Consider the following 20925-nt stretch of genomic DNA (forward strand, 5'->3'; position numbering starts at 1 on the left):
AATACACTTCCAGATTAAAAGTTACATATAGACTGCCTTAAATGATAGCAATGCAAACTGCAGCAGTTCTGTTTAGTCTTCCCACCACTGTGTTGAAGTGCTTGAGGAAGGCGCAGGGGGAGGAAGGGAGACAGAGACAAACAAACAAACCACTGCGGTTTAATACTTCATTTGTAGATCAATCGTTTTTAAATTGAAATTATTAGGACACAATGCAGGATCAGTTCCAACCTTTATTTTTAAGGAACTAAAATAATGGTTTAAATTCCGTCACAGCACAAAAACAAACATATTGACTTGAAATATTTGCAAACAGAACTTGTAATTTCAGTGCCAAAACAAATTAAAAGAGAATAGAATTTAAAAAAAAAAAACTTACCAACTGATGTTGCATAGAAATCAAGCATTCCCTGCTGCTTTAGACGGGTTTCATCGGTTTTCCTCTGCATTTCCGTGAACAGCTCATTCATCTGCTTTACGAAGCCATCCTGTGCTTTGCAGTTATGGAATTCAACCATCTTTTTGCGGTCAAGTTTAGCATGGAGCCCAGACACATCTGTTGTACTGTCTTCAACTGTTTGCAACAACTGAAACAAATGAAGATATTTTTCACACAAGGACACAGTAGTAAAACATCTGACTGAAATGAACAGCAGAAAGAGAACAAAAAGCCTTGCGGTGCACCAGTGAATTGGGCGATAACAGTTTGCATTTATGCAGCACTTTGAACATTAATACGTTCCATGGCACTTGATTGGAGCACAAATCAGGCGAATAATTTGATAGAGTTAAAGAAGCAGACAGACATTAGGACAGGTGACCAAAAGCTTGGTGTCTCAAAAGGAGCGAGAGGTGGATAGATTTAGAGGGTGAATTCCAGAGCTTAGGGTTGAGGTGGCTCAGTCAACACACTCAAAAGGGTTTTAATATTAATCCACAAGTCTCTCAATAAGGCAAACGGCATCCATATGTATTTCAGGCCAGTCAGACAACACTGCCCATGTATTTTAAAATGGTAATCAAAAAAAGATACTAACTTCAACTCAGTTTTCAGACTATATTTATAAACCTAATCAAGGTGTCGCTCAGTTTAGTATGAAGGTGTCAATTTCTCAGGCTCATCTTCACTGGATACTCTTGACCTCTATGATCTAAAAGTGTATTTTATTCTGGCCAATATATAGATAAATAATATCTGTACACCAGCTACTGGAATGTATTACACACTGCAACCCTATCTTTGAAATGCAGACTGAATATACATTGACAGATCAAAGCTCAGACATTAAAATCAGTAATGTTTATTTCAATAGAACACTATATAGTATTATACAGTGAGTCATGTACTGCACGATTCACTCTGATACATAAAATAAAGGCCCTCACTTTGTCTCTATAGGCTTTAAAACAGAAGTTCACTGATGCCATGGGACATACTGGCCGAGCTTCTCTGCCAGTTTGGCACAAGTATAAAGGCAGCACTTTTTCGCTGGATGAGGGGTTGAAAATTGGTATTTAAATGGCAGAAGGTTAGAACAGACATAACATCCTGTGAAGATCTACTGAAACAAAGGCTACCTTACCCTCATCAATATTAAACATATTGTTGACAACAACAGCAGGAGATGCTCACCGTGCAATGTGAAATTAGGGGCCATGTAACAAAATGGTAAACAGGAATCTGATGAAAGGTCATCAACCTGAAACGCCAACTGTTTCTCTCGCCATAAAAGCTGCCTGACCTGCAGTGTTTCTAGCTTTTTGTTTTCACAATAAAATTAGTAACCTGATCTTGCTACTATGCTTTCCTCTTTAATTTGCATCTTGGTGAAGCCTACTGCAGCCAGTCTGCCTGGTCTCTGAGTTCATGGTACTTAACCCTTAACATAATGCTTCCAGACTAAATAAAAAGGTAAAAATTCAATTTTTAAAAATATAAAGTTTTATGATTTAAATAAAATTAAAGCTCCTGCTATCCAAATGGACACGAAGACATGAAAGTTAATCAAAATGTAACAAGTTAACAAATTCTAAACTAAAAGGCTTTTGTTGGCAGTCAGAAAAAAATAAGGTGCAATGGATGCAGTTGAAATAGAGACAGATACAAGCACCAATGGAGGAAGTCAGCCCAAGAAGCTTACTCTAGGAAACAAAACAATTCAAAAAAAAAAAACTGAGGCACATCTACCTCAACACAAGATTATCCCAAGCAAGTTGTGCGTTGTTAAACGAGACGAAACTTCTGAGCAGAAACAGTTGTTCGCAAAAAGCACAACTACTACGAGAAACAAGAGACCCCACAGTCACCCATCATGGAGCCTTGAAGAGTTCTGCTGGGAGGTGAGCTCAGTGATAACGGAACTTTCTACTGAGAGGTGGCAGGAGGCATCTGTAGCTGTCAGTTGGCTTGGTCATAATGTTATGCAAGGGAATCAAACAGCCTCCTACCTCACTGGCTGTATTATAGAGCTTTTCTTCAGTGCAAGCATGGGCATCGCAAACAAATTCTTCTTCAGACAGCTTTCCTTTGGTCTGCTCCAAATCTTGCACAGTCTCCTGAAGCACTTGTTCTTGCTGCTGCAGTTCAGACGCACAATGCTCAAGCTCCTTCTTGCTTTCTATAAATAGCTCATTGACCTGTTTTTTTTTTAAAAAAGGAAAAAATACGACATTTACATTCCTTTAGAAATTCTACAGCAGGATCAGATAAATGGTCAAATATACAGAAATAATTAAAATATCATAGCCAGCCTTTTTATATGCTGCAACATGATAAAGCAGAATCAAAAACTCAAGTGATTAATGTTACATTGTATTTCTTTTAAACAACTAAAGGCACAAAGTGTATTCCTCTCAAACATTACACAATCCTACATATTAAAAGGAAGGGTATCAATCCTGACCAGGATTCTCACTAACATTTACCAGGCAACTATTATGGCCATCTTTTCCAAAGCGATTTGAGAATGTTTTCAGTTACTTTTTACAACCACTGTGGGTCCCAGTAGCCCCTTGAAAATATATCTTGTTCCTTCCCCATCATCCTCCACTCAGCTCTTCTAGAAACCCCTACAGGATAGGTTTCCGAGCGTGAGCAAGGATGATCATGATTTTTTTTGTACTGTGAACTTATGGGCAGGAGTAACAGGGCTGATTGTCAAAACACAATTCAGAGAATCCATCCAACAACTTGCTTGTAGATTGTGGGCTGGATTTTATTAGCACACTGCGCTTTGAACTTGGTGGCCTTCCGAATGGAAGTGCCTCCGCACAGCCCCTGCAATATTACGCGCAGGGGCTGATTTAAATAGAGGGGGTGGAGCGGCCGTTCCAATGACATGGGGATGGCCACTGTGACCCCGGCAACAGCATCCAGTGCCATTGCGTTACCATTTTTAAAGGGCTTTCAGCCCTTAGCAAGGATTTAAATTTTTACAGGCGTAATTTTTATTAAACCAATACCGGTGATGGAGGCCCTTCCCCAAACCCCCCCCCCAATGGTCTTTGCATTGCCCCATATTAACAGAACTTGGTTTGTGCCCGACCCGAACTTCCCCCCCCCCCCCCCCCCCCACCAACCTTCTCACATTTTCCCTTCAACCCCTTCCCATCATCCCCACAGCCAATACAAATTGTTTAACCTGCGCTCCCGCCTTGAAAATTTTACTCCTCCCCACCAGGTTCTTGCCTCGGAACTCCTTATGGCACACGAGGTGCAATCAGCGGCTGTAAAATCGGCATGAGTCAGGTAAGTTGATGTACATCTATTTGAAAGGTTAATTAAAAATTTTTAGATGAAGGCTCCGCCACCAAGCAGCCTGGGGGGGTGGGGGTGGGGGGTAAGGCCGCACTGAGGTTGCCCCTGCCACCGCTAATATGCGCAGGCCCTTCTCAATGTCTTTGTTTTCACCATGGCCTTGTCCCCATCTCTAATCTTCTCCAGTCTTACAAGGCTTCAAGACTTCTGTGCTCCTCCAACTCTGGCACTTTGCGTATCCCCGATTTTAATTGCTCCACCATTTCAAGAAACAAGTTCTGGAATTCACTCCCTAAACACCTCTGCCTCTCCTTTAAGATGCTGAAAACTTACCTTTTTATCCAAGCTTTTGGTCATGTCCTTGTGTGACTTGGTGTCCAATTTTGATTAATAATGCCCTTGTGAAGTGCCTTGGAATGTTTTGCTACATTTAAAAAGTTCTACATTAATGAAAGTTCTTTTTATGATGGAGTATTCAATTATGTCTCCTTACCAGTTTCAGTTCCTCTTCCATTACAGCAATCTTTTCTATATAGTCATTAATCAGCTCTTCCTGAACCGCCACCTTACTTTGTATAAATCTAAAGAGGAAAAAAATATGTCGTTAGATTGTTTAACTCCAGAATAGGGAGCAGCTGTTCCATATTAAATATTTAAAGTGAACATCAATGTAGCAATTTCTCTGTAGGATACACATTATTTTCCATATATTGAAGATAAGCAGCGTGGCAGCTCAGTTTGAGCAACTCAATCCCATCCATGAGAGAAAAAGAGATCAAGCTCAACATTTTAATTCTTGTACAAGACTGAGGAACCAATGGCTACACCATCCTACTTGAAATGCAATTTGCACTGACCAGTTACAGTACAGCAGTCAATGACTGTACACAATGCCCCCTGTCGGCATGATGAGGTTATGCTATTAAAAATTCATCTGTATATACACACACACACAGACTGAAGATAGAGAGTGGTATTCTCAGATCAGCTATAACGTATTATTAGATACGACTACATACAGACTGCTCGAGAAAAAAAAACACTGCACGAGGCACTGGATAAAAGGGGATGAAATCACTGTAAATTGGAGTGCCATACCAAATTTGCCAATCCACATATGTACCAAGCAAAGCTCTGCATTGGGAGCCTCACCATGCAAAAATTAGAGTATTTAAATGTAAAATTAAAAATGACAATTCTGAAAGTTAAAAGCTCATTTCCATGACAACACCCATTCTCACAAATGATACTCACTCATAGTTTTCTGCAGACATGTACACTCCATTTTTCTCACGTGCTGCAGCAAGATCCCGCTTCAATCTTTCAATCTCTTCAGTGTACTCCTGAAATCAATGCAGAGTTACCCAACTACACCAGATATGCAGTAATATAGGAGTCAAAAAGAACCGAGAACAGTTGAAAGTACAACAAACGATTGTGGCCATACTTGTACATTTCATTTTAAACACAGGATCACAAGAGAAAGGTCAATGAATGCCTTAATTCGGTGCTCTGTAAAAACTTTATCATTTGAGACACAGCGTGAATTGCATAAAGCCAAATATGAAGTTTTAAAAGTGAAGTGAACTTATAATCAGACTGACATTTATACTCATCACAATTTCTTTAGATGTGTTTTTGGTTCTGTTACGTATCCACACAGCTTCTGGTAGAGAATCAGCAAGAGTCACTCTAATTTCGCTGAGATAGTAGAGAGAGGTCAGCAGTTGTACCACAGCAAAACAAGCTGATATAACTCAGCTGGAATGGTTTAAGAGTCTTACTCATTTTTTTTTTAATATTGGAACTGGCAAGTTGACAGTTTGCTCCAAATTGGAATTTTCAGTATCAAGGAAGAGAGATTGTGGGGGAGGTAGCAGCGTAGTGGCAGTGTCACAGGACTAGTAATCTGGAGACATGGGTTCGAATCCCACCAGAGCAGATGGTGAAATTTGAATTCAATTAATAAATTCTGGAATTTAAAAATCTAGTCTAATGGTTGCCGTGAAACCAGGGTCAATTGTTGTAAAAACCCAGCTGGTTCACTAATGCCCTTTAGGGAAGAAAATCTGCAACCCTTACCTGGTCTGGACTACATGTGACTCCAGACCCACAGCAATGACTCTTAACTGCCCTCTGAAATGGCCTAGCAAGCTACTGAGTTCAAAGGTAATTAGGGATGGGCAATAAATGTTTGCCTAGCCAGTGACGCCCACATACCACAAATAAAATAAAAATTCATCCTTCTACCAGAATTAAAAATCACTTCAGAAAGATGGCTCTAGAGAAATGCTATGTACCTTCAGGAATGAATAAATCAAGACTGCACATAACTCTACTTTGATTGAAGCATCATGTTGAATACCTTAATCAAGGCCCTCTTGGTGAGCTTCTGGTTGACTTCAGGTTTATTCATAATGTTCTTTGCTCGGTAGGCATAATCCAGAGTGCTGATGGTTTCCTATCATTTAGGAACATTGGACTGGATTACTGAACCATAAGTAAACTTGCCAGTTATAATTCAGCATGCATTATGAACAAGCAGATATTCAAAATTTCTGAAAACTACTTTAAGAAGCAAATGGTACACAAGAACAGGACTTAAAACTTGCCCTTTCTGGGATAATTGTCATACTGTTACTTCAACGAAGTAGGTTGTACTAACTTCAAAATTCACAGACGCAGGGGAAATGGTGGCGATGATGGACGTTTTAGTCCGCCCTCCCAGAGAGTCCTGGAGGATCCGAGTTAGCTTTGATTCTCTGAAAATGTAGGAGGGAAGGAAAAAGCAAGTCAATGATTTGAGAAAGCTCGAATTGCTCATGCATTCTGTGCCCAATATCACATGATAAACACTGCAAATGGCCAAACTTAAACCTATACCAAGTATTTTTTTAAAAAAGGCCTGTATTTCCAACAAGCAGTGACCTGCTGGAATCTACACAGTTTCTGTATAGATCAAATACTTAAGTAACATCCATTCTAAAATTTGAGAGGTTTGTGAAGTTAGTGACCTCTCTCAAAATTCAGTCATAAAACAGTGGAACACTTGGATTAGAGGTGGGCATCAGTCACAAGAATAGAAGTTAGATCCCATTATAGAAAGTCATTATTTCCAAGTGTCGGGAGCACACACACATTATTTCAGTATCCTAGATTCAGGTTATTTTAGTCATATCCATTAGAACCAAAGGGCAATCACCAATAGTTTACTTCAAAAATATCCCTGCCATCAGTTTTTAATGCACACCATAGGATAAAATTTGATGGAGCAGGCTGCTAGACATTAATTTCTAATGAGCATTTAGTAGACAGAGAAAGGTCATTGAATGATTAGGTTTTTAACCTGTATGGCACATGAGGGGTTCTCTCCACCAGCGCTGTGATTACTCTGCCCAGAGTAAGCAGTGACTGATTGATGTTGCCAGCTTCACGAGCTCTTTTATCAACAGCTCCGGATCTGCCAATGTTCTCACTTCCAGCAAGATCGACCTTTGCAGAAGAAACAATTGGATCTAGTTATGGATTTGCAAATTCTCACTGACTGCAGACGAACAGCAGTTTGGGACACTAGTTTCTACTTTAATACTGAGTTGGCACAATTTGCGATATTACAGCATAATGTTTTCAACCAAGATGGAACTTCTCCAAACATATGGTTTGTTTACATTATAGAATTAAACTGCATACACAACATTGCCCTATACTTTAAGATTTTGCCAGAGAGTTGCATTGTGAAATGTAAGAAAGGACGTTTGATGGCTTTAAAAAAGTTAATTGGTCAAGAGTATCAAAAAGGTATTTTTAAATAAAATTACATTTGAAATGCAACTTCAAAAGCAGACAAATGCTGTATTAACATGGTTTCCAAAGTTTGTCACCAATTTTATCCTGTTTCCTTGCTTCTATAGGTAGCCTACAGCATCCCACATAAGCACCAGTTTTTCATGCAAGCTTCAACATGGAGCATCGCAAGTTATTTGATCCAAGAAGCCATTGCAACAACTTCTGACACAGTCCTGAAGGGATGTTGCTAACTAACACACCATTGCAGCAGAGGCCACCAGATGGTCTATCAAGAACAGGGATTCTGCCTATTATGCACTTCCTGGCTGAGTGCTTGGAACTGAACTGTGGCATCCCACTGAACACCAGAGAGAGATCAATGGACTTGGCCAAAGACAAACAATAGTATTCGAGTGTACAGGTTCTCGCTCAATAGACCTGGTGAACCATCAAGGAAGCCAGGTTTAAAAAGTTAAATGTGGTACGGTTGTCATTCTAGTAGCATTAAGTAAACTTGTAATCCAAATCCAATTTGGAAAAAAGAGCAGAGATTAATGGAATAATTGGTAAAAAAAACAATTAAATGTAGAATCTAAGATGAAGTCAAATATAAGCTGAAACTCAAAAAATGTATGTGGTAGATTAACTTGTCTATATTCTCTCTGCAGTACTTTCTGACGTGATGCTGTCTAATTTCACCTGATGGAATGTTTCCATGTGATTACATGGGTCATGGCCAGCACAAAGCAGGAAATGAAGCATACTGAAAAAGGTAGCCTGTGTAAAAAGGAAAAGATTTAAGCATTCTCTGAAAGTTTAAAAATGACAAAAATCCCCAACATTATAGCCTATAATTCTACAAAAAAAAAGCCACCGTCTGACAGGTCTGTTGATAGGACTAAGGTTCCATTAAGGCCTTGCTCAGAGTATAGTTCTTCCAAATCAATTTAATATATTAGGTAAGCCAACGTTTAAACAAAGCCAGCATATACAGGTTAGGGTTTGCAAATCCAACGCAAGAGAGACACACAAATCTTTATTTAAGGCAAGTTTGCATAAAATGATATTCACCAAATTCAGTTTGCCAATCTTTACGAGCTCCTCCCCATCAAGTGTAGTCTCCTTCATATGGATTGTAATGGAAAAGACTGAATGGGAACGACTGAAAAAAAATTGTAAATTATAAAAGCCTTGAGATAATGCTGTTCACTTCAGTTTTGAACAAGTTTGCAATTCCAGAATTTTTGTTGCCTTTGCAGTACTCTCTGGAGTAGGTGACCTTTGCTCAATGTGGCTATTGCATTAATATGAAACCAGCTTGTTGTGAAAGACAACATTAATAGGTTTTAGTAGTACAGAAGATCCAACTTGCAGGGTTGGCACTGAAAAGTCTTTCCAAGTGTCCTAACCTCAAGATTCAGCAACACTAATTGTCAAGCCAATTAAATATGAAGCTAAGTAATATTGCTAAAATGTCAGGTCATATTGTTAAAGAACCTGCAAAGACATGTCATTTGCAAGGCCTCACCCGAAGTAATTTATCCTCTTGTGTACATAATTTATTTCACAACCAGTTTTATGAACTTCAGACAAGACTCAACCAGCTGTACCTTGAATATGCATTCATCAGAGTCGCAGCAGTCGTCCTCCTTGCTGCGCCCCTCTCCAGAATTTGATAAACTTCATCTTTGTTATGGACAGAAATTTCTTCAAGTCCTTTAATTATAACTCCCCTCTACCATGCCACAAGGAAAGGAAAAACAAAACAGTATTTCAGAACCAACATTCCAGAAAGAAAAGCAGCCTGCTTAAAGATTATAATTTTGGCAACGATTGCACAGTCCAATTACTAAAATCAAATGGCTGTTACCTTATTGCGGGGATCATCAAACATCTGCAACCTCTCACTAACATCAGAAGACGGGCTCAAAAGATCAAAGAGTTCCTCGTTATAGATTTCCAACAAAGAGACTTTCACTGAGAACTCAGCACCTTGTGATGCTAGCCTCTCAAAAATTTGATGCAGTGTACGTGGAATAACTCCAGCCAAAGGATCCTACACAGCAGAAACATTGGAGAAACCCATTAATGGCAAAGGGATTTTTTAAAAAAACACTGAAAAAAACCTCCTAATTATATGGCACCTTTCACAACCTCAGACCATCCAGTGCTTTACAGCCAATGAAGTACTTTTGAAGTTCAGTCACTGTTGTAACGTAGGAACCATGATACCAAAATAACCCCATTAAAACTTAAACAAATCAAGGATTGGTTGCCCTAAAAGAAAAGAGCTCTCTTAAGAAATGAGGAGGTAGCGGTCTGTGACCCACAAGGTGAACAGTGCCCTTCTCATTCATCAGTAGCTGTTGAATTTAACAGCTTGACCTCATTTTTCACAAGGCCTCAAGACAAAATATTTTATCTGTGGATCAACAATTTTCTGGTATGGTGGGCGGCACAGTGGTTAGCACTGCAGCCTCACAGCTCCAGCGACCCATGTTCGATTCTGGGTACTGCCTGCATGGAGTTTGCAATTCTCCCTGTGACCGCGTGCTTCGGTTTCCTCCCACAAGCCGAAGACTTGCAGGTTGATAGGTAAATTGGCCACTGTAAATTGTCCCTAGTGTAGGTAGGTGGTAGGAGAATTAAAGGAAAGGTGGGGATGTGCGAGGGAAAAATGGGATTAATGTCGGATTAGTAGAAATGGGTGGTCATTGGTCGGCACAGACTCGGTGGGCCAAAGGGTCTGTTTCAGTGCTATATCTCTCGATGACTAATACAGAATCACTGGATTATTCAGTCTGACCGAGTGAACTGTGCCTACAGGTGTGTGAAGAAAGGTCACAGTTTTTAAGTTTAAAATTCCTTTTACTGTTTGTGACAAACCTCCAGCAACATGAATTTGTAAAATAGATAGAAACCTTACCCTTAAATAAATTAGTACCTCTTCTCTGCCTTGAAAATCAATCAAAATATGCCAAAAATAACTCTTAGCACTGTACTAGTGAAGCCTTTGTATAAAAAAAAAGCTAGTCAGTGATCATATACCCAGACACTATCCTAGTTATGCTCCCTCATGAGATTAGGAGTTAAGTGCACAAACTCAATTCATCTCATGGCACAGGACATTGTACAATCAAACTACTGAGAAACACCACAGGAGGTCCTCCTGTCCCATGACTAGACTTATTTTTAGAAGTCCAAAATTTTACAAATTCTTTGCCCTACAAAAAGGCAGCTTACACGTTTTAAAACTTCAGTTCTGCTCTATTCTTCACTGTACATGAATTGCTTCCATCTTTCACGACTGCTTGATAATTGACCTTCCATCTCTTGAAATTGGCTGCCACATTTCCTACGATTGTGTAGTCACTAAGTTCATCATTAGCTGTTAAAGCACTTCGAGATATCCTGAGGTTGTGAAAGGAGCTATATAAAATGCAAGGTTTTTTTTTTAAATTGTACTAATTTATACAAAATACCTTCCAGCAACTACATAGAGTTTGTGATGTTTAAGTCGATCAGTTCACTAATGAATAGATGTACTCTCTGTTCTAAGAGCAGATAATGAAGCCAAAATAGCTCAGTTGGGAGAGCGTTAGACCGAAGATCTAAAAGGTCCCTGGTTCAATCCCGGGTTTTGGCAAAGCATTTTATCTGTACTAAGACAGGTCTCAGTTTAAAAAGGTACCTGTATAGGGCTCCAACATTTTCCCTTTCCTCCTCCTATGCTGTAAATAGCTCTATAGAAATAGACTTGCAGGGCTATAGGGATCAAGCGGGAGAGTGGGACTGACTGGATAGTTCCGTGCAGAGCTCGCATGGGCTCAGTGGGCCAAATGGCCTCCTTCTGTGCCGTAAATGACTGACTGTATAGAAATATTTTCAGGCTGCTACAGACTGTAAGAAACAAATTTCCACTAACTGTTATTCAAAGTTAGAACTGGCTTCATTTGAATATGTCAGCAGCATAATTACCTCATTCACATCATTACTATTTCAAGAAGACATCAGAAAAGTCAGCTGCATGGACATTAATTTACAAAAAAGTACTTAAAGTTCTCTTCGTGAAACTGTTATTCAGTGGCTTGACGAAATTTCAAATACGTAGTTTTTCACAACTGAAAAAGGAACAGGGCAATAAACTATAAAAAAGAAATCTAAAACCAAATCATTCTGTCACTTACTTCTTCCCAGGTGTATTGCTCCTTTTGCGATCTTTCACCTTCCATAGTAAAGGTCTTTCCAGTACCCGTTTGTCCATATCTGAGCCAAATTTAAAAAAGGAAAAATTAAGTTAGGATGTTTCTAAACACCTGTCATGAAACAAACATTCACAGCCCTTGCAGTGATCGATCTCCAGATCACATAGTCTGGAAGTCACAGGTTTGAGCCAAGCTAGCTGACCTCAGTTGAATGCCCAGCCCATGAGGTCAGGGTGGGAAAAGCTGGCAAGGGTTCAAGTTCCTGAACAAGCCGTACCTGAAAAAGGTGTACATGCTAACTCCTAATGAAGACAGGATTAAGATTGGCTATTACACAAGTGTTGTTTCCAACTGTGTGCTCTCAACTGAGCAATGAAGAAAATGGCAGATGAAAACTGAAGCATTTGAACAATTCAGTTTTCTGGTGCTTAAGTAGCTTTTGAAAGGGAGAAAAAGCTTTAGTTGTTCAGTTTTCTGGTGCTCGCTCATTGGTGGATATCACCTGAATGAAACTACTTCTGATACACTGATGTTTAGTCAGTCAGCGCTGTAACAGATAAGTCCTCATTTCTACTCATCATCGTCCTACAGACTGGTGAATTCTTGAGGTGCAATACCTTAAAAAGGTGCAAGAAGGCAGAGGTATGCTAGATTCAAAACCTTGAATATGAATCTGTAGCACAGATAATTGAACAGCGGAATAACAAAGTACAATATTAAGAAAACATTATGTCTGTGATTACAGGAGATCAACTGAAAGATACAAATTATTGGGGAAGTTAAAAATAGCCAGTGGTAACATCTGAAGCAGAGAAACTTTATTTCACAATTCCCACTTGGATGTTGGATATTTACTCAACTTACGCAAAAATGGTACAGTTATATCCCAGGATTACTTCATCCAGGATGGGGTACACCACACTTTTGTACACATCAATTTGCTTTGCAGAGGGTCCAAACACCTGAAATTAAAAATATATTGTTATGTATTCACTTCTGGACATTTTCTTGATTATTTCTGGATGACAGGCAAACGCCAAGGTTCTTACCATATCAAACGTATACTTTTTGGCTCCTTTTTCACTTCCTGGCCCAGAAGCACGTATAGCGACTTCTTTTTTAACAGGGTCACAGTCAACCACACTGGAGGAGTTTGACTTGCGTTCTGCTAAACTCAAAGGCCTGTGGAAAACAATATGTTGTGAGACATTTCAATATTTACACTGGCTAAGTTACTGAGGAAAGAAAAAGATGCATCTTAAAAATTAGTCCTGTTCATAGCCAATGCAGTTTGGAACCAGATGACAGGATGCTTTCCACGTCTACAAGACAGCACCGTAAAACAGCAAGTAAACAGAAAGGACACTGATCATGACGGAACACCTGCTATCCCTTCTCCAGTTATCCACAGTGATAAATCTACTGATTTCAGCTACTGAGAACTAACAGCAAGACATATGACAATTTTAAACTTATGAGCATTAGATTTATAAACTTAAAACAAAAAAGTGGTTTCCTGGGACAGACAATAATTTTCATTCCTTTTTTTTTTTCTCCTTTTAATTACATTTTAAATTTCATTTTTCTGTAGCTGCTTTGCCAACTGAGTTTAACATGAAAGTTTGCAAAGAGGCAGCCAGATTAGGACAGGTAGAAATCGCCAGCAAGAGGCATCAGAACACAAGAAATAGCAGTAGAAGCAGACCATGTGGCCCATCAAGACTGCTCCACCACTCAATACAATCATGACTGATCTCGGGCTTCAATTCCACTTTCTTGCCCGCTCCCCATATCCCTCGATTCCCTTTGAGACCAAAAATCTATCTATCCCAGCCTTAAATGTATTCAGTGATGGAGCATCCACAACCCCCTGGGGTAGAGAATTCCAAAGATTTACAACCCTTTGAGTGTAGTAATTTCTCCTCATCTCAGTCCTGAATGATTGGCCCCTTATCCTGAGACCATGTCCCCATGTTCTAGATTCCCTGACCAGCAGTAACAATCTCTCAACTTCTACCCTATCAAGCCCCTTCAGAATCTTGTATGTCTCAATTAGATCACCTTATTCTTCTAAACTCCAGAGAATATGGGCCCAATTTACTCAACCTATCACAGGACAACCCCCTCACCCCAGGGATCAATTTAGTAAATATGCGCTGCACTGCCTCCAGTGCAAGTATTACATTTCTTAAATGTGGAGACCAAAAGTGCACAAAGTATTCCAGGTTCGGTGTCACCAAAGCCCTGTACAATTTTAGTTAGACTTCTTTATTCCTGTACTCCAATTCCCTGCAATAAAAGCCAATATGCCATTTGCCTTCCTAATAGCTTACTACACCTGCATGTTAATTGTGTTTTCCTTGTACAAGTACCCCCAAGTCTCTCTGAACAACACTTACCAGTTTCACACCTTTTAAAAAATATTCTGCTTTTGTATTTTTACGACCAGTGAACAACTTCACACTTCGCTACATTATATTCCATTTGCCATCTTGTTGCCCATTCATTTAATCTATCTAAAGTTCTTTGCAGCCTCTCTACACCCTCTCCGCAGCTTACTTTTCCACCGAGCATTGTATCAGCAAACTTAGATACATTACTCTCTGTCTCTTCATGCAAGTCATTAATAGGAGCGTAAATAGCTGAGGCCCCAGCACTGATCTTTGCGGCACCCCACTATTCACTACCTGCCAACTTGAAAATGCCCCATTTATGCCCACTCTCTGCTCCCTGTCTGTTAATCAATCCTTTATCCAACACCATTACCCCCAACACCATGAGCCCTTACCTTGCCTATTAATCTTTTATGCGTCACCTTACCAAATGCCTTTTGAAAACCCAGGTATACTACATCTACTGGTTCTAATAAAGAAAGCTTCACGGGATCACACCACGAGATGGTGATGTAGGAGAGAATTCAATGAAGAAAGAAAAAATAAGTCAGAATTAAATAGAAAACTCAAGTCCCCTGTGTGTGTAGGTCACATTATATACAATATTAAATGGTAACCAGATTTTCAGTCAGGTGAAATTAAGAATTTTACATAGTTCATCCTAGAACTAGTGCAAAAAAAAAAATATACAAATTGTCTGACAAAATTAAAAAGGTGGGTTACAAACCAGGTACATTTAAGCAATTGTCCAAACTGTGCCCCATGAGCTCTGAAAACCCGACTCTGACTGCAGGCGACTTTGTCCTACTTGAGTTTATTACATTTCTTTACTGTTTGTTTGAATTTTGAGGGCCGAGAAGTTTGTAAAGGACCTGGTTTTAACATTTGTTTTACTTGTGGAAAAGTCTCACAATCCCAAGTTCCCAACATCAGCAACTAGAGATTTATACAAGTGAATAGAAATGTGGATTTAAACTTTATATGCGGTTCTGTAGCAATATTCACTGTACAACTCAAACAAAAATTTCCCACGATAGGGGCTGAATTTTAAAAATCGCACACCACCCTCCACGTTGGCGCGCTTTCAATTCCGCAGCCTTGACACGGAAGGGCCGCCGAGGAGCCAGTGATATTATGCGCGGGGGCTCATTTAAATAGATGGGGCAGAGCAGCCACCCCCGATGACGTAGTGGGAGTGGCCTATGCGTCCCTAGGTGAGGGCATCCAGTGCCACTGTGCAGGTGCCATTTTTAAAGGGCTTTAAGACTGTAGAATTAATTTTTTTAAAAAAGTGTCTAGGGGTCCCTTTTAGCCTTCACCTGGTCTTATTGTAACAGGATTTATGTTTTTAAACATATTGTTTTGAGCTCCTCCTTTGGTGAATCCTTGTTCACCACTTTCCAATTATAAGGCAAAGAAATGAGCATAAACAGGCTTGGTTTAAAGAAGAAAAATGAAATTTTATTAAATTTAAACTCTAATGCGGTTAACACCTACACACCGCGCCCCACGCTAGCAGAAGAAAAAAATAAAAGGCTTGAGGCAATATCAGAAGAGTTTCCTATCATTGTGCTTCAAGTTCACTGTAGTCATTTTGTAAGTAGTCTTGCTTTTCATTGGGGCCCAGTATTCTTCTTAAACCTTGTTTACTGTAGCAGACTTTTCCCTCTTGGGGTTCATGTGCGTCTTCAATGGTTTCCGAAGCTGGTGAGAGCGAGATGAGAGCAGATAGGAGAGATGTCTTTTCAGTCCAGGAGCAAACAGCTTTGAGTTTTTTTTCAAACTCTGTGGCAAGTTCAAATTCAAGAAACTCCAACTGTCAGTTAGTCACGTGACTAAACTTGTCTGACCAGGTCTTGTGTATTGGGGAAGCAGGGACTGGGTCCTTTGTTCCAACACTGTCTGCTTGTATGCAAAAAAGGTCTTGCCGGCAAAGGGTCTGGCAGTTCCCTGTGACAGGCCCTCTTTTCTTCCCAGCAGCAATTTTAAGTTTTATTGTTAACATGGCGAAATAATGTGCGCCTCATTCTTGGCAGGTGGGGGCTGGCATGACAGTGGATCACGGGAACATTTTATTAAATAAAAGCTAGTGATGGAGGCCCTTTCTCTCCCCCCACCCCGCCACGGTCATTTCATTGCCCAAAATGAACAATTGGCTTTTTCAAACACCTGAACCTTCCCACCCCCACCACCAACCTTCAACCTTTTGCCTTTCAACCCCTCCCTACCATCCCCACATCCAATCAAAATTATTTGCCCCACTCCTCCACCCCTAAAAATTTTATTCCTCTCCCCTCCCCACGGAGTTCCAAAGACGCACGAAGGCTGAACAGAGGCCGTAAAATTGATGTGGGACAGCCGTCGCTTGCAGGTAAATATATTTACATGAGATGAGAGACCCACGCCAGGCAGCAGAGGGCCTCGCCAAGGTCCCCCCGCCATCGGCAATATGTGGCCAGCCCTTCTCGACGTCACTGGTTGAGGCAGGACTCTCCCTACAGATTTTTTAAATCGGCCCCTGCACTGTCGAGGGGCTGGTAAAATTCAGCCCTACATATGAACTGCAAACCACATGACACCACAAGCAAAAAGAAATTCAGTCTTGGATGCTAACAGGTGGGAAGTAGGGAACAGTTCAAGTACTCAAATGAGGTTTACCGTCTCCGTTCCGCCAGAAATTTTTCTTCCCTCTCCCAGAGGGACATTGGCCTAGATTTTCATTCATTTTAACATGTGTTACCATCAGCATTCCAACAAAAAGATGTCTATCACTGACTCACGCTGCAGTATGGTTCCAGAGACTCTGGCCACTCTTGGTGCCTGAAACAAGTGCCCATTCTTCATAGTTGAGCCCAGATAGAAAGTATTGTCGACTATTCACAATGGGGGCATCACAGCTGAGCATGTTCAAGTTCTCATCCAATATGGACATACATATACTCTGCAAGGCTCACTGGATCGCAGTCCAGAGCAGAAATCCTGGTGAAGTCCATAGTCCAGGAGTGCGGAGCCCAATTGTAGCCTCTACTGTTGTCCGACCCGAATTAAGGCCAATTCAGTATAGATCGGAGTCAAATCTGAGACTTTCTGGTTTATATGGCTGTGCCAAAATTTTGCTTTACCAGCAGCAAAACCTATAAAACATCTTTCTTGGGACTTTCCAATATGATTTTTTTCTACTTGAAGCCATTTAAAAAAATAGTTACATAAACTTATGGCTGGCAAAAATCAACGCCACCATTGTTCTACTTCCACCCCACTGCCCCCCCAAATTACTTAAGGCTATTAACAGCAATAGGGGAAAAATACACATTTCACAATGTGTTTGCTTTACAAACTGGAGTCAAACAAAAAGTTAGTAACAAAAGAGGATTGTTTCCTTACCTGCATCGTATAACCACTTGAATATTCTTGCCCTTTTCTTCTTTTTTATTGAAAGAGCTTTGGAATGACATTTTTAGTTTTGGTTTACAAGAGGACCTGCATGAGAGAAATTCATATTAGCAAATTCTCAAGTTTCACATGGCTTGTCTATGGTACAAATCTGGGCTATTCCCAACTACAGGCGAGTTTTCCACATGCAAAGATTGCTACTGCAAATTACTCAGTATTTTTCCGATCTGTAGATGGCAGAGCACTTCCTGTACAATTCTCTTATTCTCTCTTCTCCCACCCCCCCCCCACCTTACCTCACAAAAGGTGTTTAAAATGTTAAAAAGGATTCAATAGGGTAGATAAACTATTTCATCTGGTGGAGGAAAAAAAAATCAAGAATGAATGGACATATCCTTAAAATTAAAGCTAGGCTATTTAGGAAGGAAATTAGGAAGCATTTTCACCACACAAATGGCTGTAGATATCTGAAATTTCCTCTCAAAGACTATAAATTCTGGGACAATTGGAGCTTTCAGGGCAGTGATCGATTATTTTGTTAGATAAGAGCATCAAGGGGTATGGATCAAAGGTGGGGTGATCAGTCATAATCTAACTGAATGTTTCAGTAGGCTCCAGGGGCTGAATGGCCTCCTGCTGTTCCTACAAACATAGGGGTAAGTAGCAACAAAACAGAGGGACATTTAGAAATCTGGCATTATTGTGTTGAGAGAGGGCTGTCATTAATGGCGAAAGATCTGCACTAGTGGAACCCCACAGGCATCCATATTAGAACTGTTGCTCATTACCTTGTTCATTGATTTGAACAAAGGCTTTGGAAATACTGAAGTTCACTGATCACAGTTTGCAGTAATTAGGATTATCGGCGAAATAAATAGACTGAAAGGCTGACTGAGACATTCAGGGAATGTGTCCATGTGTAGCAGGTGTCTCACTGTAGAAAGACTAGTGATGCCCTTCAGCTGGTCTAACAGCAGGCACATATGCTCTCCGAGCTTTCATGATACACAAGACATCAAGAACAAGATCCAGGATTTGGCCTCAACTTGCCATCTGCATCGTCATTACAGACTTATGCACACATCAGACTTCCAAGATCCTGCAGAGAGTCAAGACCAACTGTTGTCTCTCCAACAAAAAAGGGAATAATTGCACTGGGGCATGCAGATTAAATTTAGTCCCCATTATAAAAGTACACATTCTGACCTTAGTTATATACTGTGATTTTGTTTTCATAGAATTAACAGGGCAGGAACAGGTCAGAGTCTACAGCACAGAAATAGGCCATTCAGCCCAACTGGTGTATGCTGTTATTTATGCTTCATATGAACCACCTCCTACCCTATCAGCATACCCGTCTATTTAATGTGAATGGCAAAAGACGAACAGGATTGAAAAAAAAAAAATGCAGCAAGTGTTAGAATCTGGATGCACTGCCTGAAAGTATGGTGGGGACAGGTGCAATTGAGGCTTTCAAAGGGTACTCGATAATTATCTGAAGGAAAAAAAAAATTGTCGGGCTATGAGGAAAAGGCAGGAAAGTGGGATGAGTTGAGTTGCTCTCGCAGAGAGCTGGCATCGACACGATGGGCTGAATGGCCTCCTTCTGTGCTGTAACCATTCTAACTACAGACTCAATATCCAAAATCCAGCATCCTTGGGATAGAGATCGTGCCAGATTCTGGACCCAAAAAAAAGCCAGTAGCCTATTCTACACCAAAATCAGAGATACATGTACATGAAAAAGTATGAAAAGTATGAATTGATGCAAAGGTATCCTGACAAAGAATTTCAATGGTTCATGATTTTTATTCAGTAACTTAAACTGAATCAAAAAACTCCACATCTTGCTGCAACTGTATAGAAAACCACCACCTGAAGGTGGTTTAAATATTTACTGCTCCAAGGGGAAGTTCAGTGAGCACAGAAGTGACCACAGGTTCATTGATGAACTGAGTTGACCAGCTTAGTTGTTCTTTAGTCTCGCCTCTAGAGGGCCCTGTTCTACAAAATGGGTTGACAGCAGAGTCATGTCCCTTTAGGAACTCAGTATGCTAATGTGTTAAGTACCAGAATGTAGTCATGAGACTTGAAGCCATAGTTACTCTGCACAGCCACACCCTAGACAAAGATTCTGTTTATAGTTTGCTCTGTACCTTATGTACTAGTTTAGCGGTTAATAAACCTTCCAGAGATCTTCAAGAAACTGGAATCCACGTACCTCACTGTTACTTAAGATAAGACTCACGACATGGTGGCAGTGATAGTGAAAAGACAAGATACAAGCTTGAAGACCACAGATAAAACAGCAAAGAAACTTGAAAACTAGCACCTGAAAAGAGCGATAGAAAGCTACTTATCTTAGAAGACGGAGAAAAGCTCCATAGGAGCATCTATTAGACGGTCAAAAGCAGCTAGCCTGAAGAAAAGAATTTCTTAAAGGGGGAAACAGTGCAGAGTTAATAGAACAAGTTTTAAGCCACGAATAGAAAAGTAATAAGTACAGTGCTGAACAAAGTTAAATAGAGCAGAAAGCAAAAGAACAGAAAAATCGATATCAAATTTCCCAGCATGAACCGGAAGACTATTGATATTCTATCCAAGTTCAGACTTTTTAAACAAAGAATGCAGTTATGCTTCATAGACCAAGTGGTTGCAGAACTAGAGAAGCAGGCTGTAAAAATACTGGTAGTAGTTGGAAATGAGGGGTTATACAGAATCAATACCTCTGGCTGAGCTGAAGAAGACCAGAAAGATCCCACAAAAGATATGGAAGTGCCAGAAAATCAGCTTCAGGCAAGCGTGAATTTTAGAATTAATCACCTGGAATTGATGTCCTACAGGCAACAGCCACAGGAAATCAATAGATCAATTCGTCAGTTGATGCCGTAGCAAGGGCACTGAATGCAATTTTTCAGAAACTGATCTGTTGGAGCTAATAATGGAGCTGGCAACTGTCTCAACGTCTATTGAAGCATTTCAATAAGACCTCTTCAGGAAAAAGGTCAGAGCACTGATGCACTGCTAGATGGCAGAAAATACGAAGCCATTGTAGCTGGACAACAGCATCTGCAAGCAATAGGTGTAGTCCACAGTATTGGCATGGTAACCAGGTCACAAAAAGCAAGTGAGCTGAATGGTAAGTGTGGTTTGTCCTGCATTTCAAGACCTGTGCAAGGTGGGCGGTACAGAAGTACCTGGGCCTGCCTATGCAAGAAATCTGGCTCCGAAGGCACAGCCAGAAGTCACAATAGGACACTAACAGACGACAAGTGCAGCAGCACGGCAACAGCAGCAAGGAGAGCGCCAGAGACCTGCATAAATGCAAGCCTATACACAAAGTCCACAGCGAGATAGACCGGAGTCAAGACTCAGAATGGAGCGATTCTCA

The 20925-nt window shown here is 40.4% G+C and overlaps 1 protein-coding gene and 1 non-coding gene across 2 annotated transcripts in view; one reads left to right on the top strand and one right to left on the bottom strand.

The window, feature by feature from the left end:
• kif11 (kinesin family member 11) overlaps positions 1-20925 on the bottom strand; it is a 46135-nt gene that overhangs the window by 14777 nt on the left and 10433 nt on the right. The window contains exons 2-15 of the mRNA XM_068052628.1: positions 17526-17621; positions 12798-12930; positions 12613-12710; positions 11731-11809; positions 9414-9599; positions 9154-9278; positions 8615-8705; positions 7104-7249; positions 6423-6519; positions 6123-6218; positions 5012-5100; positions 4251-4338; positions 2449-2637; positions 380-587 (exon numbers count right to left, since the gene is read on the bottom strand). Coding sequence (XP_067908729.1) covers positions 380-587; positions 2449-2637; positions 4251-4338; positions 5012-5100; positions 6123-6218; positions 6423-6519; positions 7104-7249; positions 8615-8705; positions 9154-9278; positions 9414-9599; positions 11731-11809; positions 12613-12710; positions 12798-12930; positions 17526-17596 — 1696 coding nt within the window. The 5' untranslated portion in view covers positions 17597-17621. The remainder of the gene's footprint in view (positions 1-379; positions 588-2448; positions 2638-4250; positions 4339-5011; positions 5101-6122; positions 6219-6422; positions 6520-7103; positions 7250-8614; positions 8706-9153; positions 9279-9413; positions 9600-11730; positions 11810-12612; positions 12711-12797; positions 12931-17525; positions 17622-20925) is intronic.
• trnaf-gaa (transfer RNA phenylalanine (anticodon GAA)) lies at positions 11116-11189 on the top strand. The gene has a single exon. It is a non-coding gene; the product is annotated as a tRNA-Phe (tRNA).

The sequence above is a fragment of the Heterodontus francisci genome, chromosome 20 (genome assembly GCF_036365525.1).
Source record: "Heterodontus francisci isolate sHetFra1 chromosome 20, sHetFra1.hap1, whole genome shotgun sequence".
NCBI classification, from domain to species: Eukaryota; Metazoa; Chordata; class Chondrichthyes; order Heterodontiformes; family Heterodontidae; genus Heterodontus; species Heterodontus francisci.